The sequence below is a fragment of the Balaenoptera physalus genome (assembly GCF_965194825.1).
Source record: "Balaenoptera physalus genome assembly, chromosome: 4".
In the NCBI taxonomy this organism is placed as follows: domain Eukaryota; kingdom Metazoa; phylum Chordata; class Mammalia; order Artiodactyla; family Balaenopteridae; genus Balaenoptera; species Balaenoptera physalus.
Window position 1 is genome coordinate 85,964,686 of NC_138891.1, and position 20,366 is coordinate 85,985,051.

A 20,366-nucleotide genomic window follows, 5' to 3' on the forward strand; every position below is an offset into this window, starting at 1 on the left:
TTTTAAAGACTGCCATGGTTTCTCCCAATGGAAAATTATAGTAAAGAAGATTTTGTAGTTTGTCTAAATGGGAATATAATTGGTTTCTTTTGTAGAAAATATTTCAGGCCAAATGGGCTATTTCTAAGAAGTCTAGCCTGTGCTCTCTCATGTTATTGGTCTTTTAATTTATATATTCTCTCTCCCTGTAACCTCTCAAAAATAGAGATTATATCTTAAACAACTTTATTCAGAATTCCCAAATTCAAACACAGCTTACCTAATGTTGAAATAGTGAAAGACAAGTATTTTTAAAGAGAAAGAAGCAATAAATAGGGCTGACCCTGATATGGCTACCAAGTTCTCGAAGCTGGTCAGCAGGCATCTCCTGTACCTCCCAGAGTCACTTCCTATGAGGTTACTTTCTGTTTTAGTGCTCTTCACACGTGGTACACTCTCAGATCTGCCAGTCCCTCCTTCTGGAGGCTCACAGTCTTGTGGAAACTGGTAAACAGGTGATTATAACACAGTATGATGACCATTTTGACTGAAGAAAGCATAGGTTGCTCTGGGAACACAGTGGCAGGGCACTTACACGTGGGGAAAGTGATTGGTATTAGGAGGGCTTCCTGAGAGAGGTGACTCTTGAAATAGGCAGAGAGAGGGCAGAAAAGGACAGAGAAATTACTATGACCATAGATAGAAAAGCACGGAACAGTGTGGCTGGTATAAGGCCAAGAGCTGAAAGTAATTTGATATAGTAGGTGCACAAAGTTTGCTGTGAAGGTAGAAGAGGTAGGCAAGGCCTAGATCGCAGAGATTTTCTTAGCCTAGGACCGTAAGTACTTCTCTGGGGACATGCTTAGGGTCAGTAGACCTTGTCTGATTTGTTGTCAGATACATATAGTGGAAGAACGCAAGCAGCCCGCGTATCTAGCTTCTCTAGGAGTGTTCACCAAAGCCCTGACGTGGTCAGTGGTAGCCCAGCTGAAGCTGTTTTTAGTCATCTTGTTCCCAGGGACCAGAGACCCCATTCCATCCTATGGGATCTCCCATGTTCATTTGTGCAGGACATCAGTGGTGATAATGGTTAATGGTATTTTAAACTCCAAGACAGCCTGGCAGGGGAGATCTGTTGGAAGCAGGCCTTTCAACCCTCTCTAACAAGCCCCTTAACTTAGAGTTTAGTTGTGACAGTTACTCCAGCTCTGCATAGCACTGGTGCCTTACAATGAGAATTAAATGTTTTAGTTTGCCATGAGGCTGATAGTGCCTTTGTTGCATGACTTGAATATTTCTTGTCATTTGAGCATAAAGCAATTGTCTGTTCCCCTTCCATCAAGACAACAGTTCCTAGATTTGTCAGAAAAAGTGTGAGGGGGATATCTGAGGAGAGGGTTCTCACTAGTAGATATTAGAAACCCTAGTGCTGATTTTCCAATGTTTCCATTGCAGTGTCAAAAACGGTATTTCTCTGCCTGGCACAAGCTGATTCTTGATCATAGGATTAAGCTGGGGAAAGCTGGGACCCTGTCTGACTGGAAGTTGCAACTGAAGGTCCTGCGGGCCTGGAGAGACTACACAAGATCCCAGAAGTTGGGGCGGGAGACTCAAGCCATGGAAAATGACCTTAGGGAAGAAAACAGGTACTATTACTTATGCCATGAAAATCCTTCTAGTATGTTTATGTAGGACATCTTTCCTCCTGAAGAATCCAGAAATAAGCGCTAAAAATGCTGTTCACTGGAATCATCTCATCTACTTATAATATATGATAATCACTGTTTTTCTCTGTTACATCCCAAACTAGAAAATTGTAATGGAAAATTATAAGCGAAAAACAGTTTTTGATTAAAATATACCAATGTACATGCTTTCCTTTTTTAAAGGAAGCAAGTATTATGCTTTTTCCCTTATCCTTTGATGTAGTATCATTGCACCCTGGACCATCTTACAATTTAGGAGACAGAATTTGGCTTATGCGGTAGTAATTCTCATTGAGAGAAATCACTGTCTGCACGTGGAATGTTAATTAGGGAGACAGGGAACATTCATCTGGGAAGGCAGACCTGGCAAGGGTGATTCCTCCCTTCCCCCACACCTTCTTTAGAGGTTTTTGACACCTTTATATCAGCTCCCTCTTAGGCTTGTGAATGACACAGAATTTGCCTTCAAATAAAACTTTCTTTGTTCCATCATCCTAAAATCAGATACATTTTCTTCTTTTCATTTCCAAGGTCAACTTTGCATTCTTGAACCGAAATCATAGATGTAGAAGGAGCCATTTGTTTATTGGTTGGGGGAGCTGGAGGGAGCCGTTCATGGTCTTACGTTTAATCACTTTTCTACCAGCAACTCTGTTATTCCTTCTGGGTGAACAATTGGATGAATGGTATATGAAAGCATCGTCATGTAGAAGGGAATGGCGCCCCCTGGAGTTGTGCATCCCTGTGACAGCATCAGGCCCTGGGGAGAATACTTAGGAGCCTGACACATGGCCCCTTGTCCTCAAAGAACTCAGTTTTGTGGGGAAAACGAGATCTAGAAACAGTACAGGTATGGATTAACATTATAAACTTTGTAATGCATCTCCTTCTGCTGCTGAGAACTTAGTAGAGGGAAGTAACTGGGGAGGCTCCTACAGAGTGTCCGGAAAGGCTTTATCAGGAAGATGGGTCTTGCTGGGCTCTGAACAGTAAGTAGGATGTTCCTAGGTAGAAAACGGGAGATGAAGTAATGACATTACGTGTGGCTGGCAATCATCAAGCATGTGGTTGTCAAGTTCATCAACTTGTGGAAGGCCTTAAATGCTAGGGCAAGGAGTTTCGGCGTTCTTAGGTAAATAAAGGTGAATTCCTGAAGGTTTTTAAGCAGGAGGGTGACCTAGACAATTTTCCTTTCCTACAGTATGCTGGGGAAAATCTTCAGTGGTGGGGGGGGGGGGAAGCTCTTTCACAATTTATGTCTAAATTTTCAGGACCTAGTGATTGATCTAAGGAATTGGGATGATAACTTACTCAAAGCTGGATTTGTTGGATAAAGAAGAGAAATTGGAGGTGTTGGAAAGGGGAAGCATCATGAGTGAGGGCAGAGAGGGAGTGGCAACTAAGATGTTAAAGGTAAAAGTGGTCTGTGAAATTTACATGCCAGAAGAAACTTGTAGAAGAAAAATCTGAAGAACTTGAGATTCCATTCCAATTAAACTATTTAAATATAAAAGCACTAAATGGGGATTTCATAATAGCATTATGTGCCAATTTTTTTTAAAGATCCTCTTAGAACTTCTTGTCTCATATCTGTGAATTATTTTCAAGTGTCTATTTTTAAATGTTCAGAATGGGTGCTACATTTTTTTAACTGTCAGAGTTAGAAAATATTTAACTTATAATAATTTTTTTTACTATAAAACTTTAGAGCAAAAAATTCTTAGAGTAGGAAAGCACCTCAAGGAGCATCTGATCCAGCCCCTCATTTTACAGATGATAAAAGTAAGGCACAAAAAGGATAAACAAGTGTCTCAAGTCATAAAGTTACGAGTAGCCAGTCCAGGACTAGAGCCTGGTCCTTTCGATGCTGAGTCAGATGCTTTTTCCTATAACATGCTGCTCCTAGTTAAATAGCACCTAGGTGATGGCTCCCTAAGACAGTCATGTTTTTCAGTTATATTGCAGTTGACTTCAGATGATTGTAGATGTAAAACAAGAGCAATAATTAACAAATAACAAGTCATGCTAGAAACATATAAGAAAGGACCTGTTAGATACAAACTGTCCTTCATGCTGCTTTCCCACAGATCCCGGGCTCTCTGCATGTTGTTCTTTGTTCTAGAGATTGTTTTAGGAAATTGTTAGGTGATTTTGTTCAAAGAAGGCTGGGATAATAGAGGTGGAGAAAAAAAGCTCAAAGGTAGCTACTATCAATACAAGCAGAAACCAAGAAATGTCAGTGGGATTGGGGGTTTCAGGAGAGCCAGGACCCTCTTTACCGTGCTCATCGGAGTCTCTCCCAGTTCCTCTGTGGACACCAAATACATAATTGTTGAATAATAGGTGAGTTAGTGGATGAATGAAGAGCTCAGTTGCTTCCTGTCCTGCAATTTAACTCCAGAATATTTTCAAGCACTTTTTTCTAAATAGTGAGATTGAGGGATAGAGCGCATTCATTGTAAATGGGTTACTCATTGTAGCAACTAAACTCTTACCAGATTGACAAGGCATAGGTGGTTCTTTGGCCCATCCACCTGGACATGGAAATCATTTGCTGTGTCTGTTTCTCAGATGTCAGCTGTGTCCTTAGCCTCCAGCTCTTGAATCCACATTTGTTTTTGCCACTTGGGCTTTCCTCTTACTGGCCATGCAGGGCCCAGCTTTTTGGGCTTCTTTCTTTGCCTTCTTTCCTTTTTGTTCTTCCCACTTTCTCTCTGGAGCAACAACAGATCCCTCTCTTTTTCTCATTCATGATTTAGCCACCATATTTTCTTTTTTATAAATTTATTTATTTATTTATTTTTGGCTGCGTTGAGTCTTTGTTGCTGCGCACGGGCTCTCTCTCTAGTTGCGGTGAGCAGGGGCTACTCTTCATTGCAGTGTGCAGGCTTCTCATTGCAGTGGCTTCTCTTGTTGCAGAGCACCGGCTCTAGGCACGTGGGCTTCAGTAGTTGTGACTCACGGGCTCTAGAGCGCAGGCTCAGTAGTTGTGGCGCACAGGCTTCGTTGCTCCGCGGCATGTGGTATCTTCCCAGACCAGGGCTTGAACCCGTGTCCCCTGCATTAGCAGGCGGATTCTTAACCACTGCGCCATCAGGGAAGTCCAGCCACCATATTTTCTTACTGAACCTGTGCTCAGAGTCTCACTCCACTCCAAGGTCATCCATGTATTTCTTCTAAAAAATGTACCTTGCTTTCCCTAATAGGAATTTTTGTCCATCTCTTTCCTTTTAAAAGTAGTTATGGTAATGGTGTTATAAAATTTCAATACAATATTGTAATACAATTGCAACATTAACAAATATTCCCAAACTCTAACTAAGGATTCAGTCACTCAGGCAATACAACAAAATTCTGGTACACACGCTAAGTTAGACCCTTGGACATGGTGGTATGGGAATTTGAACTGTATTTTTTAATTCTTTAGCATATTCACTTTTGAAAGTTGGCTCCAGATCTTTCATTCCTCCTCTCTCCCTTCTCTCAATTTACAGCCAGCCCTAGACAAATTGGGAAGAAGCAGGGCTTGTTTCAACATCCTCTACCCACCCTTCCTGAGCCTTGGTACTCAGTACCAAATACTTTGGGCCTGTCCTGGAACAGGCTTTTATCTCTTCCCTGTGTCCCTCTATCCCCTCATGCTCTGTCTCTGTACTCCTCAACTGATGTTATCCCTCCCAGAAAACTTATACTTTAATAGGCATTGTCTGGAAACAGTGCCCAAAATGTAAGTGATGTGGATTTGAGGGTACAGTGGCAGGCCAGTAGAAAAACTGGCCCTATGACATCCCTCAAACCATGGCATTCATTCATTCACTCATTCATTTATTCTGTTTGATAGCATATATTGAGTGAGTCAGCTTTACTGATGCTTACTGTGTACTAGACTTTTTTTTTGGCCGTGCCATGAGGCATGCGGGATCTTAGTTCCCCGACCAGGGATTGAACCCGGGCCCCCTGCATTGGGAGTGTGGAGTCTTAACCACTGGACTGCCAGGGAAGTCCCTAGACTCTTTCTTAAGAACCAACAGGGGTACTCCTGCCTTCTAGGAGTTTTCAATCTAAGTGAAGAAGTTAAAGATTTACCCAGATACTAAAAATAATTGCAACAGAAGGCACAATAATATAAAAACTTAGGAGTGACATAGACTTGGCTATCATGCGTTACAATCCCCCAAGCAGCTTTTTAAAAATAGAAACTCTTTGGTCCCATCTTCTGAGAGAGACAGATCGTGGCTAAGTAGAAGACAGCACTTTTCAGTTTAGGGGAAAACTGGTAAACCAGTACATATGCAGCTTGTGTGGGAACAGGCTGGGGTGAACCCGCCAGGCTAGCCTAGGGGTGGGGAGACTGAATTGAAAAGAAACTGTCGGATATTCCCCATTCCCAGCACTGCTGATTTCAGCGTGCTTTAGGGCAGTCATTTATGGAGCACCTCTGTTAGTCATGGTCCATTGCCCTTCCCTCCGTGCCCACCTGGGTATCCAGTTGAGAGGCTAGAAATTGCATGGCATCTGAAGCTGATAAAGCTCCTGGTATCTGCCAGAGAGGCAGGAGGACCAGACTTGCATTGACTGGCTCACTTTAAAACCCTTTAAAACAGAACTGTGTTATCTTCCACATTTTCCCTGGGGGGCTCCCTGGTGCATTTCTGAATGCATTAACGTATGCATTCCTATTCCTGCTGAACCCCCCCGTCCCAAATGCAGCTGTTTGCATCATTGCTATTTTTATGTTCTGTTCAGATTTCAGCACTCAATTCAGATCAGTAGTATGTGGTTATTTATTTGTCATTTCTCATTTCCCTTTAAAAAATTCAAGACACTTTTTAGATATCTAGTAGTCTTGTCCGAAGATAGTGTTATTACCTTACATGTGAATTTGTTCTATATTTTCAGGTTCTTTTTAAAATTTAATTACATCTTTAAAAACAAAATCCTGTAGGATAGGCAGTATAGGGCTTGTTGTTGTCGTTAGAGTGACACCATCTTTGAGGAGGAATTTAGATACTTTCAGCTGCTTGCCCAGTGTCCTATACCTAGTTGGTGTTCTTCTGACTACTGTGTTTTAGCATGTGCGTCAATAACTAAGTATCATTTGAGGTATTGATTCTAAGCATCCTGGTTCATATTTAAATTCCTATTTCAGCCTATATATCTTATATTCTTAGTTCTTTAGAGACAGTCTTTCTCTGCATGCAGTTGTATAATTATAATGATCAGTTTATAGACCCTTGCCAGAAATTCCCTGATTTCAGCTTGGAAACATATTGTGATAGGATGTTTTCCATAAAGAAACTCTGTCCTTCATTTTATGATTATCTGGGAACCGTGGAACCATTTCTTTGGGTTAGCATGCCCAGGTAAATCACATCTGACTAAGCTTTCAAGAAATTTAAGTGATTTTTCGCTTTCAGAAATATTTGTGTTTTTAGTGTCATCATTTAAAAAGTATAGAAATGGGACTTCCCTGGTGGCGCAGTGGTTGGGAGTCCGCCTGCCAGTGCAGGGGATGCAGGTTCGAGCCCTGATCCGGGAAGATCCCACATGTCACAGAGCAGCTAAGCCCGTGCGCCACAACTACTGAGCCTGCGTGCTGCAACTACTGAAGCCCACGTGCCTAGAACCTGAGTGCCACAACTACTGAAGCCTGCGTGCCTAGAACCCGTGCTCCGCAACGGGAGAAGCCACTGCAATAAGAAGCCTGCGCACCGCAGTGAAGAGCAGCCCCCGCTCGCGGCAATTAGAGAAAGCCCACGTGCAGCAACGAAGACCCAGCGCAGCCAAAAATAAATAAATAAAATACATAACTTTATAAGTGCATCCATTCTTTAAAAAAAAAGTATAGAAATGGACTTATCTGCAGTATTGTCACTCTGCTGAAGTGAACTGCAAGCGAGGAAGAGTAGAACCAGTCTCGTCTCTGGATCCCTAGCTTCTGTGTTCCTACCCTTCCCATGAACATAGATATCCGAAGTACATCTTCAAATCTCCTGCATGATCATGATAGAGAGGGCTCTAAACACAATAATTAACACGCATTTTTTAACCCACCTTTTTTTTTTACTGTTTACTCTTTTTGTTATATTTACAGAAATATTTTTCTCTTTGCCTTTTCATACTGTCCAAATAACCCTCTCCTTGACAGTCAGAACTCCAGTGTGGCTTTTGGCTGTTTATGCTGTAAAAACATGAAATTAACTCATCAGGTAAATTTCACACTCCTCCTTCCTAAGCAGATTGATGTAAATCAAATTTTACATTAATCAGACAGAGCAACATATGTCTTCTAGTCTGTGGAAATACATGATTTCCACTTACTTGAGTAAAATGCCATCAGGTGTTTTGTTTGTTTCACTATTTAGACATTGATATTTTTGGAGCTTTGTTCTTACCTGCGTTGCTACCTGATTTATTATTCTTATTTCTTTTAAAATTTTTATTTCAAGGTTATTCAGTCTCAGATACTTTCTTTTTTTCCATCAAAGTAAAATATTATATATAGATGTTTATTACCACCTATATTGTATTTTTATTATAAAAACCATCAGTCGTATTTATTATCTATCATTGCATTAGAAAGAAGCAATTATATATAATGAAATATGCTCTTGGCAGAATTGCTGTTAGCATTTATCCTGAATTCTCTTATTTCAGTCAACACTACTCTCACTAATTGGTTGTTTCACCCAACTTCTCCGACATAATGTTAAATTCTGTGACTCTAGAGTAGTATTTCAAACTAAGGGTTTTAACTCATTAATGGGTCCTAAAATCAGGCTCAAGATGAGGCATATTTTTTAAAAAATAGAAAAGTTTGGAAAAGAAACATTGGAGTACATCTCTGGTAGTAAGGGTGAATATCGTTTGGTGGAACCTTTGTTTCAATTATATATACTTTTGTTTCATGCACACGTACACACATCAACTTATTTTGAAGTCATAGTGTGACACTTTTTTCTTTAGGTGGCAGTCAAAAAAGGTTTAAAAGTCACTTAAGCATTTAAACTGTAGAAATGTTCTTCTGACTCATTGGTTTAAAATGTTACGATTTTTTTGATATGACCCCAAAAAGTCCATGAGGAGGGTTAAACATTATGTATGTTTAACAGAAATGGATAGGCAAATAGTGTTGTAGAGACCTTATTCCAGTCATCTTTACAAGATAAAATCACTTAGGTATCTAAACAATCTTAGATCTTAAACCTCGAAACTGACCCCGGTTGCGACCTAAGTTCCAAGCTCTACAGCTCACTTCTTCAGAGACAATAATCATCCACTTATAGATTGATCTCAGAAATCTCTACACTTGAATTCTCAACTGGCTACCACAAACATGTCTCCTAATGGAGAGTCCGTTTGGGAGAGGAATGTAGCTGGCAGTTCCCAACTCCACGCAGTCTCGTCCCCTAACATCATGAAGTTTCCAGGAATCAAAAGGAGCTCCTCCTTAGGAAGAGAGTGAACCAGACCCCCTACTAGACTGTGAGTGAGTTCTCTGAGAGCAAGTGCCTTGTGTATGCCTTTCACATGTTTCTAATGTTCAACAAGTGTCTTCACAGAGCAGTTCTTCATTCACTCAGTTTATGGCTTTGGTAAATGAGACCTCTATAGAGATCCTTTCCCTGACCAAGTCCTTCTTTCACAAGATCCACCCTCATAATTTCACGTTGATTTTTATAAGTCTTACACTTAATTATTGACAATTCACTTGTTAAGTTTCGTTCCTTTCTCTTTCTCCCAAACCTCTTGTCTTCCTTAGATTTGCAAGTATAGCTGAATATCTCCCTCATGTATGCATATTTTTTAAAAGCAGTTATCTGAATACCTATTCTTTCTGCTCCTTCCCCTCCAAAAGCTCTCAGAAACTATTTTATGGTAATCAAAAAATTTAATATGCCTTTGTGATGTGATAGAACAGAACAGTCACTCTTCTGAAGCAATGCCTTGAGGTGCCAGTGACTTCTGTGAGCAGACCCTTTGCCTTGGGGAGCTTTATAAAATGATTCCTTTGAGCTTAAATAAAAGAATAAGCTGGAGCTAAAATGGAGCATTTCTGGGACTCCTTTGGACTTGTATTTCATTTATATTATCAACCAAGAAGCAGTAAATGGCTTCTTTTTTTTAATGGAAGTGCTTTGTTTCTTAGAAAACAACAACTGGCCACTGACTATAACCGGAAACAAGTCCTCCGACACCATTTTACAGAATGGCAGCATTGGCATCGTGCAGAGATCCAAAAGAGAGAGCTGGCTGTTACAAAGGAGGAAACTAGGAAGAAAATGAATGAGCTGCTGAAGGCAGCATCACTAGGGAAACTCGGTGCAAACGTGTCATCAAGCATCAGTCTACCTGAGGAGGCAACAGCCATGGAGGATACACCTAGAAATGGAGAGGTAAGTTGCTTTTCCTTTGCTTAGTCTTCCTGCTTTTGAGCTTTATACTTGTATAGCCTGGGGTATGTTAGCTGTTGTCAGGTTGCCTGGCCTGGGCTATCTAAAAGATGAGAGCTGCTACAGTGCACAAAGTTTACCTTTCAGTCAGTGTTGATTTTCTTGAACTGAATCTTCTTTTATAATCACATACAAACTGGTATAGTTGAAACTTGGTAGAGACGTGATATAGACAGGGAATTTAAAACAACTAAGCGAAAGATTCTTTCAGGAACAGATATATAAAGCATTGTTTACAACTCTTGAACACCTCTTATTTAATTGTCAGGCATTTCCTTTCTAAATGAGCTTGTGACTTATAAGAGGGGAATGTTTAAGTTTTTATTTTCCTAATAAGAAGAATCATATGTATTAATTGTAGCAATTTGGCAGGAGAAAATGACAGAGGAAAAAAAAAATAGGTGCTAATTCTATCATTTAGAGATAACCACCAATAAATAACATGTTGAAGTATAGCCATCTTGTCTTTTCTCTATTCAGGCATATGCAGATTTTTCTCTTTAATGTTGTATTTAGCTTTTAAATTTTCTTCAGTCAAGTCATTGAGGGTATCTAATCTGTCATAATACAGGAAAAGGAAGGCCATGTATTTTTCTTCCTTTTTTTTTAATTGAAATACAGTTGATTTCCAATATTGTGTTAGTTTCAGGTATACAGCACAAGTGATTCAGTTATATATATATATATTTTTCAGATTATTTTCCATTATAGGTTATTACAGGATATTGCATATAGTTCCCTGTGCTGTACAGTAAATCCTTGTTACTTATCTTTTTTATATACAGTAATTTGTATCCATTAATCCCATACTCCTAATTTATCTCTCCCCCTTCCCTTTTCCCTTTGGTAACCATAAGTCTGTTTTCTATGTCTGTGACTCTATTTCAGTTTTGTATATACATTCATTTGTATTATTTTTTAGATTCCACACATAAGTGATATCACATAATATTTGTCTTTCTCTGTTTGATTTACTTCAGTTAGTATGATATTATCTAGGCCCATCCATGTTGCTGCAAATGGCAGTATTTCATTCATTTTTTATGGCTGAGTAATAGTCCACTGTATATATATATATATATATATATATATATATATATATATATATATATATATATACACCACATCTTCTTAAATCAGTCGTCTGTTGATAGGCACTTGGGTTGTTTCCATGTCTTGGCTATTGTAAATGGTACTGCTATGAACATTGAGGTGTATGTATCTTTTCAAATTAGAGTTTTCATTTTTTCTGGATGTATGCCCAGAAGTGGGATTGCTGGATCCATATGGTAGCTCTATTTTTATTTTTTTAAGGAATCTCTGTACTGCTTTCCATAGTGGATGCACCAATTTACATTCCCACTGACAGTGTACAAGGATTCCCTTTTCTTCACACCCTCTCCAGCATTTATTATTTGTGGACTTTTTGATGATAGCCACTCTGACCAGTGTGAGGTGATACCTCATTGTGGTTTTGATTTGCATTTCTCTAATAATTAGTGATGCTGAGCATCTTTTCATGTGCCTGTTGGCCATCTGTATGTCTTCTTTGGGAAAATGTCTATTTAGGTCTTCTGCCCATTTTGTTTATTGGGTTGTTTGCTTTTTTGATATTGAGGTGTATGCATTGTTGTATATTTTGGATCTTAACCCCTTGTCAGTTGCATTGTTTGCAAATATTTTCTCCCATTCAGTGGGTTGTCTTTTCATTTTGTGGATGGTTTCCTTTGCTGTGCAAAAGCTTTTAAGTTTGATTAGGTTTATATTTGCTTTTATTTCTTTTGCTTTGGGAGCCTGATCTAAGATAATATTGCTATGATTTATGTCTAAGAATGTTTTGCCTGTGTTCTCTTCTAGGAGTTTTATGATGTCATGTCTTATATTTAGGTCTTTAAACCATTTTGAGTTTATTTTTATATATGGTGTGAAGGAGTGTTCTAATTTCACGGATTTACATGAGGTTGTTCAGCTTTCCCAACACCACTTGCTGAAGAGACTTTTTTCTCCATTGTATATTCTTGCCTCTTTTGTCATAGATTAATTGACCGTAGGTGTGTGGGTTTATTTCTGGGCTCTCTATTCTGTTCCATTGATCTGTATGTCTGTTTTTGTGCCAATACCATGCTGTTTTGATTACTGTAGCTTTGTAGTATTGTCTGAAGTCTGGAAGTGTTATGCCTCCAGCTTTGTTTTTTTTCTTCAGGACTGCTTTGGCAATTCTGGGTCTTTTGAGATTCCATATAAATTTTAGGATTATTTGTTATAGTTCTGTGGAAAATGTCATGAGTATTTTGATAGGGGTTGCATTTAATCTGTAGATAGCTTTGGGTAGTATGGCCATTTTAATAATATGAATTCTTCCAATTGAAGAGCATGGGATATCTTTCCATTTCTTTGAATCACCTTCAGTTTCCTTTATCAGTGTTTTGTAGTTTTCAGTGTATAGGTCTTTCACTTCCTTGGTTAAGTTTATTCCTAGGTTTTTTGGACACAAATTTTATTTTATTTATTTATTTATTTATTGAAGTATAGTTGATTTACAGTATTGTGCTAATATGATGTAATTTTAAATGGGATTTTCTTTTTTGCTTTCTCTTTCTGATATTTCATTGTTAGTATTAACAAATGCAACAGATTTATGTATGTTAATCTTGTATCCTGCTACCTTACTGAATTCCTTTTTTTTTTTTTTTTTTTTGGCTGTACTGCATGGCATGCAGGATCTTAGTTCCCCGACCAGGGATCAAACCCATGCCCCCTGCAGTGGAAGCACAGAGTCTTAACTACTGGACCTCCAGGGAAGTCCCCTTACTGAATTCACTTGTTAGTTCTAATAGTTTTTGTGTGGAGTCTTTATGGTTCTCTGTATAGAGAATCATGTCATCTGCAAATAGTGACAGTTTTACCTCTTCTCTTCCAATTTGGATACCTTTTATTTCTCTTTCTTGTTGATTGCTGTGGCTTGGACTTCCAATGCTGTGTTGAATAGAAGTGGTGAGAGTGGGCATCCTTGTCTTGTTCCTGAATTTATTGGGAAGGCTTTCAGCTTTTCACCATTGAGTATTATATTGGCTATGGGTATATCATAAATGGCTTTTATTATGGTGAGATATGTTCCCTCTATACCCACTTTGATGAGAATATATTTTTCTACTTAATAATAACGTAATCTGTTTTTGTAAAGTTATTTCTGCAATATAGTGAGAATTTTCTGTGTCACTAAATCTACTTCTGCAACAGTAATTCCCAACTGAGAGTATAACACAGAATCAGACCTACTAAATCAGAATTTGGTGTGGGGCACCATACTTTTTTTAAAGTTCCACAGGTGAACCTGATGAATAACTCCTGGTTAAGGACTGTCATTCTGTGCCATCTCTTTTAATGGCTGCATGAAATTCTATCATGAACCACAAGCTAGACTGTATACCTCCTTCTTTGTTGCTGGACATTTAAGTTGTTTCTAGTTTGCCACTATTATAAACAAAGCTTCAGTGAACAAGTAGCTAAGTCTTTGCATACATCCATAAGGCTTTACTTAGGATAAATACCTAAAAATAGAATGCATATTTTAAAGACTTTTACCAAATTGCCCTTCCAGGAAGGTTGTATCAAAGAAGTACCTGTTTTCCTGCCTGATAACATATTTGTCATTTTGGCCAAGTTGACAGGTAAAATATTTTTTGTGTTACTATTGCTTCAACATTTGCATTTTTTTATTACTAGTGGGGTTAAACATTTTTTTATATTCACCATTTACATATATATATGTATCTGAAAATGGGTATAGAAAGATGAATAGTGATGCCTTTTATCCATTTTTATCCTTGAATATATATCTTTTTCTTGTTTATAGGAGCTCTTTATATTTTTAAGACTACTGATGCTTTTATTATTATATATTCTGCAGTTTTTTTTCATTGTTTTTAGTTGTCTTTTTGGTTTATTTATGGTGTTTGGTACTATATATAGTTAAGTTTTGTTTTGTTTTGTTTTGTTTTTAATTATTTGTCTGTCATATTTGAATACAAATAATTTTCCTAGTTGTACATTTATTTTATTTTTTTATTTTTTTAACATCTTTATTGGAGTATAATTGCTTTACAATGGTGTGTTAGTTTCTGCTTTATAACAAAGTGAATCACCTATACATATACATATAACCCCATAACTCCTCCCTCTTGCATCTCCCTCCCACCCTCCCTATCCCACCCCTCTAGGTGGTCACAAAGCACAGAGCAGATCTCCCTGTGCTATGCAGTTGCTTCCCACTAGCTATCTATTTTACATTTGGTAGTATATATAAGTCCATGCCACTCTCTCACTTTGTCCCAGCTTACCCTTCTCCCTCCCTGTGTCCTCAAGTCCATTCTCTACGTCTGCGTCTTTATTCCTGTCCTGCCCCTAGGTTCTTCAGAACCACTTTTTTTTTTTTATTCCATATATATGTGTTAGCATATGGTATTTATTTTTCTCTTTCTGACTTACTTCACTCTGTATGGCAGTCTCTATGTCCATCCACCTCATTACAAATAACTCAGTTTTGTTTCTTTTTATGGCTGAGTAATATTCCATTGTATATATGTGCCACATCTTCTTTATCCATTCATCTGTCGATGGACACTTAGGTTGCTTCCATGTCCTGGCTATTGTAAATAGAGCTGCAATGAACATTGTGGTACATGACTCTTTTTGAATTATGGTTTTCTCAGGGTATATGCCCAGTAGTGGGATTGCTGGGTCATATGGTAGTTCTATTTTTAGTTTTTTAAGGAACCTCCATACTGTTCTGCATAGTGGCTGTATCAATTTACATTCCCACCAACAGTGCAAGAGGGTTCCCTTTTCTCCACACCCTCTCCAGCACTTATTGCTTATAGATTTTTTGATGATGGCCATTCTGACTGGTGTGAGGTAATACCTCATTGTAGTTTTGATCTGCATTTCTCTAATGATTACTGATGTTGAGCATCCTTTCATGTGTTTGTTGGCAATCTGTATATCTGCTTTGGAGAAATGTCTATTTAGGTCTTCTGCCTATTTTTGGATTGGGTTGTTTGTTTTTTTGATATTGAACTGCATGAGCTGCTTGTGAATTTTGGAGATGAATCCTTTATCAGTTGCTTCATTTGCAAATATTTTCACCTATTCTGAGGGTTGTCTTTTCACCTTGTTTATGGTTTCCTTTGCTGTGCAAAAGCTTTTAAGTTTCATTAGGTCCCATTTGTTTGTTTTTGTTTTTATTTCCCTTTCTCTAGGAGGTGGGTCAAAAAGGATCTTGCTGTGATTTATGTCATAGAGTGTTCTGCCTGTGTTTTCCTCTAAGAGTTTTATAGTGTCTGGCCTTCCATTTAGGTCTTTAATCCATTTTGAGTTTATTTTTGTGTATGGTGTTAGGGAGTGTTCTAATTTCATTCTTTTACATTGTACATTTATTTTAAATTCTGTGTTCTAAGTACATAATTAATAATCTGTAGGGAAACCTATTTAACTCATTTTCTTTTTTCTTAAGTTTTATTTTATATTGGAGTATCATTTATTAACAATGTTGTGTTAGTTTCAGGTGTACAGCAAAGTGATTCAGTTTTATACATGTATTGATTCTTTTTCAAATTCTTTTCCCATTTAGGTTCTTACAAAATATTGAGCAGAGTTCCCTGTGCTATGCAGTAGGTCCTTGTTGGTTATCTGTTTAAATATAGCAGTGTGTTCGTGTCAGTCTCAAACTCCCAATCTATCCTTCCCCCAACCCTTCCCCTGCCACCTTCTACGTAATGCCTTTAAGTATCAATACTTAACTCAAATGTGTGAAGTTAAATTGAGCACTTGGATGATTCCCAGCCTTGCTTTTTATTGTGATTATTGTTATTACTGCCAGCAAGTAGGCTGGTTTTAATTTAAGCTTAGTGTCTCAGCAAAGGGGGATCATGAGGATGCTTATTTGGTCCCTTCCCCTAGGCAATTTATGTACCTTTATGTCAGTTAGATAATCTTGTTTCCATTGAGACCGAAGAGAATCTTATCAGTTCCACTCAATAGCTCTGTGGAACCTTTTACCTCACAAAGTTCCACTGTTATCTTCAAATGGAAAAAGTCAGCAGAAAGTCTTTTGTTACCTGCATAAAACAGAAAAATTACTAAATGTATATATAATTTAGACTCAAGAGAAAAGTCTCCAGATCTCTGAAGTCAAGACAAAAGATTTTATCAAGAAAAGATAAAATTGTGAAAATAGAGCAAATTAAAATAAAAGGCTATAATAGACTCTATAGGTTACTAGATAAATTCTGATCTTGTCCAGAGTATATAGTGTAACATGAACAAATGACAATATAAAATCTATAGTTAGATGCTCATTAATTGTACAGTCACAGGAATGCATATACCACAAACCCATATCTTATACCTTGAAATTTTTTGAAATTATCAGTTAGCTAATAGGTGATTTTCTCTAATTGAGCCAGACTGTTCAGTCCTGTTCTATTAAGTACAATCTGTACCATTAAGATTTTCTTTCGTTCTCTTATTTTCACCTTAAAAAGTTACCATGATCCAAAAGAAATCTTGTTGCTGTACTCAAGGCTTTGACAGTCTTGCTGGGTTAATAATGTGTCATTACCACAAAGTTTAAAAGGGCCTAAAACACAAACCGTGCTTGACGCTAAATTGCTTAAGCAGGTGTTCTCATGAATAAATGTCCACTGACATTTCTGAAATAGAAGGCTATTTTTTAAAATATTTAACATTTCAGAGTTTCCATATATCACATCTTTCACTTTGGCTGAGTCTATGGAAAATATTTCCATCATTATGAAAAATATCTTTGAGTTCCCAAATATGGTGCCCTGTTAGAGCTAGAAGCTTCTAAGATAATAAGATAGTTCACAGTATTTTTCTCCTTACACCACTGCAGGTGACAGAATCAAAAACTGATCAGAGATTAGACCATGGAATCAAACTATTCTAGAAGAAACATTTTACTGTGACATTATTTTAGCCAGGATAAATTTTTCTGATTAAGAATTCTGCTTCTTTCCCATCTGTATAGAATTTGTAATTGAGTATGACACCTCAGTCTGTTAAATGAGATTTATGTGATAAAGCTTTGAAAACTATTAAGCCATATGCTAATACAAAATATTATTAGGTAGCATTATTCTTATATAATGCAGATATTTGCCCAGTGATTGTGGGCTTGCAAATATTCCCCATAAATAAATTGTTTGGGAATAGCTGGATTAAAGCTGTATGCTTGGGGCTTCCCTGGTGGCGCAGTGGTTGAGAATCTGCCTGCTAATGCAGGGGACACGGGTTCGAGCCCTGGTCTGGGAAGATCCCACATGCCACGGAGCAACTGGGCCCGTGAGCCACAACTGCTGAGCCTGCGCGTCTGGAGCCTGTGCTCCGCAACGAGAGAGGCCGCGACAGTGAGAGGCCCGCGCACCGCGATGAAGAGTGGCCCCCGCTCGCCGCAACTAGAGAAAGCCCTCGCACAGAAACGAGGACCCAGCACAGCCAAAAATAAACATAATAAATAAATAATAAATTAAAAAAAAAATTAAAAAAAAAAAAAAAAAAGCTGTATGCTTTAATCTAGGCCTTGATCCTGAAATAGACAAATACCCTGTGATTAATTTACTGGTGGCAAGAGAGACATTGAAAGAGCTGTTATTAAAGAGCTATTGTTATTATTAAAGAGCTATTATTGATTTGTAAAGTTATTCCTTTGTTTTCAAACATTCTTGAGAAACAGTATATACTTTTCTCAATATTCACAATGTTCACAACTTTTCACAATATTTTCAATTTCCTGCAAAATTCAGGGTCAATTCGTGCAGATTGAATTCCTGGAATATATATCTGGAGTAATCATGCCTAATTCACAAACGAACTATCCAAATTAGATATTTCTAAGAACACATTTTTCTGATTACAGATATCCTGGCCATGGCAGTGGTTCGTGTGATTGTACCCACTCTCCCACCAGCTTCTGTGGTGAGCAGCAGGGCACATTCTAAGAGTGACTCACTGGGCTAAGGCTGGTGGCTTCTGAGATAGCCAGGCCAGGAGCACAGGGCAGCTCTGGCTGGGGTGCAGGGCAGTTGTGTCATTGAACAGAACAGTGCTGACCAGGTAGAGTTGGATCTCACCAGTACAGTCCTTTAAATAGCTGAGCTATCACACGTTCCTTCTCTCTCAGGTGGCTGCCGTCCCCCCTTTGTTGGAAAAGCCTCCCTCGGGGAGCAATGGTTATGTGCCCAGCCCCCACCTAGGAAGACCAACAAAGGACATCTTGCAGGTTCCCCTCCAGAATGTCCCTCTGGATACATCTGACACTAAACCGCACAAGGCCCTAGATGTTGAGCCCTCCCAACAGCCTGGCAACAAAGAGAAGCTCAGAACCAGCAGCCAGAAAGCAGAACCTATGTGCATGGGTCATTTCCATAACCGCCACATCTTCCAGCAACAGCTGATTGAAAAGCAGAAGAAGAAACTTCAGGAACAGCAGAAAACAATTCTGGAGCTGAGGGAAAGCCAGCGGCTGGCAGAGGCTCGGCGGGCAGCAGGGCATGCCAACACACAGAGCTGCCTGCTGTCAAACCCCGGAGAAGATGAACGAAAAAGAACCTGCCAGGTGCTTCCAAAGTATGTCCACTGTATCAGAACGCTCTTTGGACTCTTTATTTGGGGTTTTTCACTTTGTGATCGAAAGGCTCCTGAACTTTACCCAGCATCCGGACTCTACAATTACTCCTTTTCTTTTACTGTGCACTCGCAAAGCAGAGAAGCCCCGTGCATGGTGATTGGTATGTGACAGGTACCAAAACGTATTTAAGGCAAGTGGCTGCCTATAAGGATCCCGTTACATAGTTAGCATTTGTATGGTGGCTGCCTTTGTCTGAGGAGCTCTGTCACTGTACCAGTAAAAGAGAAAAATGCTTACTTGCTCTAACTCAATTTCTGGATTTCTGATTATGTTTAGGGCTGAGAACCAGGTCAGACAATATCAGGTCCAAATGGAGCAGCCCTTGGTTATGGCCAGTTACCTAGCTTAAGTCTGTAGTTGTTTGAGATAAAAGTAAACATCTTTGAGCCTAGAATTAGAGTCCAAATGTCTCAAAAGCTATTTAAGATGGTTTTAGACATGCTTGTGACATACTCAGTATGTGTGATAAATGGTAGGATAAGAAGTGGGTGATATGTATTGATTTGAAGCACTGGGATGGGAATCAGAGCGCCTGACTCACATTGTAGACTCAGGCCAATCACTCGACCTTTCCATGCCTCATTACACCAATTTATTGAAGGGGTATAGTAATACATAGTTATCTCAGAAAGTGAGGATTAATTAAAGTTTGTAAAAGGCGTTGAGTTCCTCAGGTGCAAGGGCTTTGAATGAAGCTGGTGATTGGTCTGAATTCTTTTCCTTTTTTTTTCCCGCAGTTCGCCTGTTGCTTCCCCTGGTACTGAAGGTAGTAGAAGTGGCTCTCGAAGTTCTCTGTCTGGACCCAGAAGGAATCCAAGGCAGCTGATGGCACCCCATCCCATACTGAAAGGCAGGGCTGTCTTGGTGGGGCCTTGGTTGTGGTTATCTATCCTCTTGGAGTAGAATGTGTTGGGACTGAATCCTGGCAACTCTTGGGTTTTGGGACTTGGCAGAACCTAGTCAAAGTCTAAGATGGGTAGACACATGAGAAGTGGATACACCAGAGAATGCCACGGCTTTTTTCCTACCCTTTTTGCCAAACTTTCTGGTCTTCCTAGCCAATACAAAAACAAAAAACAAACAAACAAAACATTGCTGAAAGGTTTAAGCATTTTTCTGTAATTTGAGATTTGGATTGTGATTTTAAAAATGGGACAATTACACAAATAAAAAATTCCGAGTAGCTGCCAAGAATAAACCCTGATAAAGATCACCTATCACTGTACTTTGTTAACATTAAAATATTGATCAGTTTACAGCAATCCACATCAAGTTATTACATCATTTTATAATGGGTTATGCCTTGATGATAGGCTTTTAGAATGAAATCCACAAACCAGACATTTAAAAAAAATTTTTCTTTTATTGGGGTATAGTTGTTTTACGATGTTGTATTAGTTTCTACTGTACAGCGGAGTGAAGTAGAGTTCCCTGTGCTATACAGCAGGTTCTTATTAGTTATCTATTTTATACATATTAGTGTATACATGTCAATCCCAATCTCCCAATTCATCCCACCCC

The 20,366-nt window shown here is 38.7% G+C and overlaps 1 protein-coding gene across 7 annotated transcripts in view; it reads left to right on the top strand.

Moving 5' to 3' along the window:
- The window catches only part of CCDC191 (coiled-coil domain containing 191), a 104,713-nt gene that overhangs the window by 44,333 nt on the left and 40,014 nt on the right, over positions 1 to 20,366 (top strand). For 3 of the 7 annotated variants that reach the window (XM_082460160.1, XM_082460161.1, XM_082460162.1), the window contains 4 exons: positions 1,435 to 1,625; positions 9,835 to 10,081; positions 18,339 to 18,784; positions 19,583 to 19,695. In XM_082460160.1, the coding sequence (XP_082316286.1) occupies positions 1,435 to 1,625; positions 9,835 to 10,081; positions 18,339 to 18,784; positions 19,583 to 19,695 (997 nt within the window). Of the gene's footprint in view, positions 1 to 1,434; positions 1,626 to 9,834; positions 10,082 to 13,739; positions 13,810 to 18,074; positions 18,134 to 18,338; positions 18,785 to 19,582; positions 19,710 to 20,366 lie in introns of all 7 variants that reach the window. The other 4 variants (XR_014263036.1, XM_082460163.1, XM_082460158.1 and 1 more) reach the window with 2 other exon arrangements.